We start from the raw sequence: 7,156 nt of genomic DNA, 5'->3' as shown, positions 1-7,156 counted from the left end.
TGTTCAATCAATCAATCCATCCATCCATTCATCTGGGCGTCCAATCCTTTCAGCATGTGGACTGAAATCCACATGCTGTCAAAAAACAATTTGAAGTCAAAAAACATAAAAAAAAAAAAATTATGTTATGAATTTTGTTTACATGCTCTATAAAATATGATCATTTAATTGAGCAAATTTGTGAAAAAAGGTCAGATTTCATGTAGGAAAGGGATGTGTAAATTACTATAAATTCAAAATTAAAATGCGTTTTTGCGATTTGCTTCATTAAAAGATGGTCAGCCAGTTTACTAATTATTTTAGGCTTGGTTGAAAAATAAACGTAATAGATTTTGATAAATGAATTCAAAACAGATTTTAATGCACAAAACTTTGAATTCGAGTGATGTAGAGATATAGCCCTATTTGCTATGAAATTAAAGAGAATGTACAAAGTGTGATCATTAAAAGATGATTACCTTGTGTTGTACCTAACATTTTCAATTGTAAAATCTTAATCTGTCTATAATAATTATAAATGAAAAGATTCCATTTGCATCAGACATCTGTGTTGGTGCACTGACAGTTTTTTGAAATGCAGTTGAGGTTCCGCAGAAAATCAGTCCAGGGGCCGCCAATGGCCCTCACGCCACGTTTTGGACATGCATGTCCCACCTATCCTCCTGCATTACCGCGTTCTGCCGCTGAGAGCCGCTGTTTAATGCTGTTCTCATTCTCTGTCCATGGTCCTGAAATAATTTTCTCTTACTTTCTGCTGAACATCGCTATTGGTACTCACAGCCACTGATAGTCTACTGGTTCTTATTTGTATATCTGGCAAACTATATATATATATATATATATATATATATATATATATATATATATATATATATATATATATATATATATATATATATATATATATATATATATAAAACGTATTTCTGTTTTGATTTTCAGAACCTTAACTAGTAAAACCCACAGTACTCGTAGGTTAGTACAATTGCTCTTCTACTCTTCTTCTTTCTTACTTCTATTTTTGGTGGTGGTCATGGTAGCACAATGCAGAAATGAACTATGCAGGATCTCTAGTATCAGGAACTGAACATTTTTGTATCACAGGGAAGAAGTCAAGTCAGCTAGATGAAAAGAGTGAGACAGGAATAGGCAACTTGGTACCTTCAAAATAAAATAACACCATATGCAATAACACAATCTGATTAACCTTAACCAAGTCCAGTTTTCTGTAGAAATTGATATTTTGCTAAAAAAAAAAGAAAGAATTGATTTTTCACACACACACACACACACACACACACACACACACACACACACACACACACACACACACACACACACACACACACACACACACACACACACACACACAGTGTATAGCTGACCCTATAAGATAAATTATATGTTTAACAGCTAATACCTAAAATCATTATTTATAACAATAGCTATTTTAAAATAAACATACTCAGCTAAATATGCAAAATTTTAATTAATGTTTAGGGTCACAGTGCGTTTTGGGTTGACATCCAAGTTTCAAAAGAGAAACAATAAATAATAACCATGTTGTAGTTGAAGGAGAGTGTTATTAAAATTTTAACCTGCAACAATATGCCATGAAACCATTCCCCTGACATCCACAGGGGATATATAGTTTCTGTCCATTTGCAACAAACACCTTAGGGTTAAACCTTGTTTGCAAGCAAGTTGTAATTTAGCTTGAGCGCTGTTGTTTAGTTCAAGTTATATGAGAATTTAAATTGTTGCTCTAACACAGTAACTTCCCTAGCCAAAATACTTATGACAGGTTTTAGGCTTTACCAAGATGTTCTGTTTATTCACAACACAGTCTATATACTGTAGCCTTTGTGTACTCTGCTGGACTCTACATGTGATAAGTGGCAATAACAGCTGACTGAACCAAAATCTTTTTTCTTCACATTAAATTGTTTAGGCAGGGTTTGGGAGGATAACAAAAAACAATGTTGGCACAATATGACTGTTGAATATCAAATGTACAAGCTAACATGCTCAGGTAAGATGAAGGCAATTTTAAAGGTCAACATTTAATACCCTCTAAATGTCCTTTTAATACTTTATACCAAAAATTTAATTGTTTATTTCTTAAAAAATAAACTAATTATTTGAATGATAACATAGGTTGTCGTAGTTTTTGGAAGCAAGCGTTCTTCTGTGAGACAATTATTTTGAAAGTGTTGACCGGATGTGGTAACCCCTACCTGTGAGGAGTGATAATAACTAAGAGTAGACCGGCAGAGCGGTCAGAGTTGCGCTGGCTCCACTGGGAAGTTCAACCCTTCGCGGAGCTGCTTCTTCTCATTCTCTGCAGAGATATAAACACGTAGTTTATAAACGACACCTTTTTAATCTCACGCACTTGCACAGAGCGCCATATTTATCAGAGACTCCGTCCGAGTGACGCTCGGCGCGTCCCGCGGATATTTGAGCCCTCAGTAACAGCGTCTGCTTAGCGTTGGAATAACGCTTAAAAAACAACAACAAAAAAAAAAAACAGTTTTCCTTCAGCTGCTGAATGAAACTTGCTGCCGTTTCTCACGGCAGGAGCAAAGAAGCGCCTGCGGGTTAGGATAAAGCGATACGGAGGACGGCGCGGAGCGCTGGATGGGACTACGATGCTCGCTTTTCTCAAGTTCCAGGTCGGGAGGTTAGCAAGCATGTCAGCGGGGGCTCGTTTTGGGAAATGATTACTGGCAGCACAGACGGTTAAATAATGGTCAGAAGATGTCTAGTAACGTTCAAACCATTCAGGTAAGAAAGCAAAACAGCAACTGAGTGCTTTCCCTTTTGGCGAATTGTTTGCTTGATGTGTGTATGCCGCGACACTCCGAGTGTTTTTCTTTTGTTTGTTTTTTCATTTGAAGTTTTTTGCTCGTCACTTTCATGAATTGTTGTCCTTAGTCGGGAAGCTTAACTTAATTGCTTTGTGGAGTGAAGGCGTGTACCTGCGGACTCCAGATGTTCCAGTCTGCCGTCCAGATGATTTAGAAGCGCACCCATATGGAGACAGAAACAACAAACAACCGTAAAGATGGAACGAAGCCTTGCTCTTTAAATGAAGCTGTGCTCCTGACAGGACGGACAGCTCCCTCCTGCCGGCGTGGCCGCCGCTATTAGGAGAAAAATCAGAAACTGGAGTGGCCTGGGCACACAAGATAACCCTAGAGTTGATACGTGAAACCATCTTCCAAAAAGCATAATTTTGTTTCCTTTTATTACATGCACTGATTATCGACCGTTTTAAAGCATTAGGGAAGTGAGGTGGAAATATAGTTTTTTCATACCAGCACCTGAGAGGACGAGGCTAAATTAAAGTGTAAGAAATGTTTAGAACCTAAAGTTGTAATCCCGCTATATTCCAGGTACGCAGTGGTTGGTTTTAACCCCACCGGATGTCCAAAGAGGGGTGAGCTGTAGAAAGGCAATATGGAGTTAAGAGCTTAATGATTCATAGCATATGCAGGAGCAGATATAACTGTAAAGGATAATCCCACTGCACAGCTATTGTGCAGTGGGAATAAATTAATGGATGATTCTTGACTTCTACTTTTTTGAGTGTGTGTGTGTGGTGGTGGGGTGTTAAGTAAACTAAACAAAAAATTTATTTACTGTTGCATTATTTATGCAACAATGAAACATATGGGGATTCTGTTTCAGTTGTAAAATCACTAAGAGCTACAGATAAAACACAGCATATGATTAAATAGTTTTACCTCCTAATTATCACTGTTTATACATTTAAATCAGGGTAATTCTGCATTACCTTGTGGTACTAACAAACCTAACAGATGATGCTAGACACTCATACTCTACTTCTGGCACTGATTCTGCTTCTGTTAACCACAAGTTTCCACAAAAGCCACCATAAGCTACAACCCATGGCCTGAGGAGTTCTAAGTATTTAAATAATACAGTGCTTCTCATACGTCTCTCTAACTTTAAAAAAAAAAGATTACATTACAAAAATCATGTAAATTTCATTGGAATTTCATGACAGACTTACAGCATAGTTTGTGTGTTATGATACATGGTTTTCAATATTTTGGCATGTGTTTTTATTCAGTCTCAATTTGTTCTGATACTCCTAAATAAAATACAATGCAACCAACTACCTCCAGAAATCACCTCAAAAGTAATTAGTGATTTATGTAATATCCAGCTGTTCCTTTTCTGACCTCAGAGGTTTGTTAGTGAACATTAGTGAACAAACAGCATCACAAAGAGCAAGGAACCCAGCAAATAGGTCACAGGGCCACAACAAACACGTGGAAGAAGGTGGTCTGGACTTGTTGACCCACATGTTAAACATTACCTGTGGAGGACGGCCGACACAGCTCATCAACATGAACACAGTTTAACATACTGTTTAACAGTTTAGATCAAAACATATTCAGATTTTAGCATGGCCTAGTCTAAGTCCAAACCTAAACCCGTTGAGAATCTGTGGTCAGACTTGAAAATAAATATTTCAGACACTCTTCATCCAGTATCACTGAGTTTGAGGTATTTGGCAGACAGGAATGTGCAAAAATCTATTTTTTAGAAGATAGAGACATATTCCAAAAGGACTTGCAGCGGTAGAAGCAGTAAAATGTGCTTTTACCAAGTATCGACTTATTACTACCATTTTCACATTTGTTTTGTACAAAAAACTCAAAAACATGTTGGCCTATCCCATGAAATCCCAATAACATACGTTAATGGTGGCGGTTGCTATGCGACAAAATGTGAAAACGTTCGATGAGCTTTGCACTCTATGGTTCTAGGAGTCACAATGCAAAGAGCAGCTTTGGTCGATTGTTAATTTCTACGACAGACTGAACTGAAATGTGTTTCCAAATACAGCTTGTCATTCTGAAAGTCCATAAAAACACAATCCTTGCATGAGCTGTTTTCTATGAATTTAGGACAGTGAGTGTTACAAGAGCAGCTTCATGAAACGCAGTGCAACCAAAACCTACGGCAGCGCTCCCCCATCCTGGGATTAAACAGTTCTAACCTAGAGGCAAAACCTTGTAGTTCTTGGTGTGCGGAAAAGCCAGATAGCTGATAGCACATCTCTGTCTCTGATCCAATTACCGGGAGCCGAGCATTTACTTTAAGCCTGTTAATTAAAGTCTCGTCAGGCAGGATCGTGGCCTAATCCTTTCATATCACCTATCTAAGGCCACTTCAGAAAAAGCACCTAAATGATATCAGAAGGAAACGATTGCCCCCTCAGACACCATCAGACCAGCTGCTGCAGACCCACAATAGCTGCAGCCTTTGTGCCTGTGCTAAATACACACACAAATAATTATTCAGTTGCTGAAATATAAAATATTTGATAATACAAAGACAGAAAATAATAGCTGTAAAATGGAGCCTTTGTACCATGTCCTCTGTGCAACCTTTGTTATCTTTACAAGACCTCTCCCTGTGAGTCTTGAGTTTTTCTTTTTGCAATAATCCATTTCACAGAGGATGATGATGATAAAAAAAGCAAATAATAGATCTGCTCGAGTGAAGAAAACAGGTGCTCTAGGTGAGGTCACCGACTTTAATTTGCAGCTTCCACACACTCTGTGTGCACAGCAGATGGCTGTACGGTTAGTGCATAATCCATGCAGGTCTAAGTATCTTTGGATCATGGCCTCATATTGATGTCAAATAATCTCTGGATCATAATCACTGTATGGGGTTGAATTGACTGGGGTTACTGCATTGGTGCTCTTTGGCTCTCTGACAATGACTGAGCTTTTCTAAAGCCTCCCTCAATATGTCCGGATGCAGATTGTATGATATTTTGTCTCCTAGGAGAGACAGAGAGGTAAATGTGAGAGCTCGGTAACTGATTACACACTTCACGACTTTGACGTAAGCACTTTCTTTTCTTCCCAGGTGTTTTTCTTTTGTGTGTGAATGAATACAGAAATATTACGACCACAGGTGCCCGTTGACATGCTGGCAGTTGATTTGAAATCCACTCGGTGAAATGTGTGGAGTGTAATGTCCATCATTACATAAGGGGGTTGCTTAACAACCAGACTCTGGCATCTACTCTCATACCTGAAAGGCTGGTTGCATCCTGACATGTGCAAGCTGCAAAATGTGCAGGGCTAGGGAAAAACTTACAAAAATGTGTCATTCTACAAGCTTAAAATAAAAAAGATGTGTTGCTTTGTATTTCTCCTGTTTTGCTCTGGACGATTGGGAGGTGGAAGGCAAAGGATTGATATAAATATTTTACAAACAAAAATCTTAAAACTGTGCTATGCATTTATCCAGCCCCCCTGAGTCATTACTTTGTAGAACCACTTTTCACAGCAATTACAACTTCAAAAGCTTTAGGGCATGTCTAAATCAGTTTTGCACATCACAGAAATTATGCTTTTTGGAAAATAGCACAAGCTTAGTCAGACTAGATCAGGGGTGGGCAAAGGTTATTACCAAAACAGTCATTTGGCTCCATCTTCCACCTAAGAAAAGTAGTCTAGAGAAGCAAAACACAACACAGCTTATAAACGTTTAAAAGTTAATTTCTTGATTTCTTTCTCAGCCAGCCATCAAGCGAAGCATCTTGAACTATCTAAAAAAAGAACTATATCAGCTCTGGAACTGTATTTTATTTTTTTAAGCAATAGCCTATTGAATTATAGTGTCCATACATGTTTGATTTGAGTTCTGTTTCTGAAGCTTTATGCTGATCTTTCCTGAAGTTTTGTGCTAGAGAAAACCTGCTTGCATAAGTATATTGAGCCCAAGATGGACAAAATTACAATTACGTGTCAGGAATGGTACTCCATGTTTCGAAAACAAGTTTTTCGGATTTGGGGAAGTTTTCAATATCATTCCATTTGTGCTTGTTAGCAAGAGTGGCCTTCTGACCCGCAACTTCTCCAAAATCTACTGTCAGGGTTTTAAAAGTATTTTACCATTATGTTCGTCAGTTCCATTTCAACATCGGGCTGAATTATCCCTGTGGATGTGAATGTGTTCGGCAGGGGTGGAGCGATGTCCAGCTGTGTGAAAGGGAGGGGCAGAGTGTTTTCTTTCATTTCTGAACTCGCAGAATCTTTCTCCAAATGCCTGGCTATAATTGCATGGTGCAAATAATCACAATTAATGTGATTGTGCTCTT

At 38.2% G+C, this 7,156-nt stretch overlaps 1 protein-coding gene across 1 annotated transcript in view; it reads left to right on the top strand.

Moving 5' to 3' along the window:
- Window positions 1-2,268: 2,268 nt before the first annotated feature.
- The window catches only part of LOC105933579 (alpha-1,6-mannosylglycoprotein 6-beta-N-acetylglucosaminyltransferase B), a 236,020-nt gene continuing 231,132 nt past the window's right edge, over window positions 2,269-7,156 (top strand). The window contains exon 1 of the mRNA XM_036136783.1: window positions 2,269-2,787. Coding sequence (XP_035992676.1) covers window positions 2,750-2,787 — 38 coding nt within the window. The 5' untranslated portion in view covers window positions 2,269-2,749. The remainder of the gene's footprint in view (window positions 2,788-7,156) is intronic.

The sequence above is a fragment of the Fundulus heteroclitus genome, chromosome 5 (assembly GCF_011125445.2).
Source record: "Fundulus heteroclitus isolate FHET01 chromosome 5, MU-UCD_Fhet_4.1, whole genome shotgun sequence".
NCBI classification, from domain to species: Eukaryota; Metazoa; Chordata; class Actinopteri; order Cyprinodontiformes; family Fundulidae; genus Fundulus; species Fundulus heteroclitus.
Note: the sequence above shows the minus strand (reverse complement) of the source record. Positions and strands in the feature narration are given on the sequence as shown.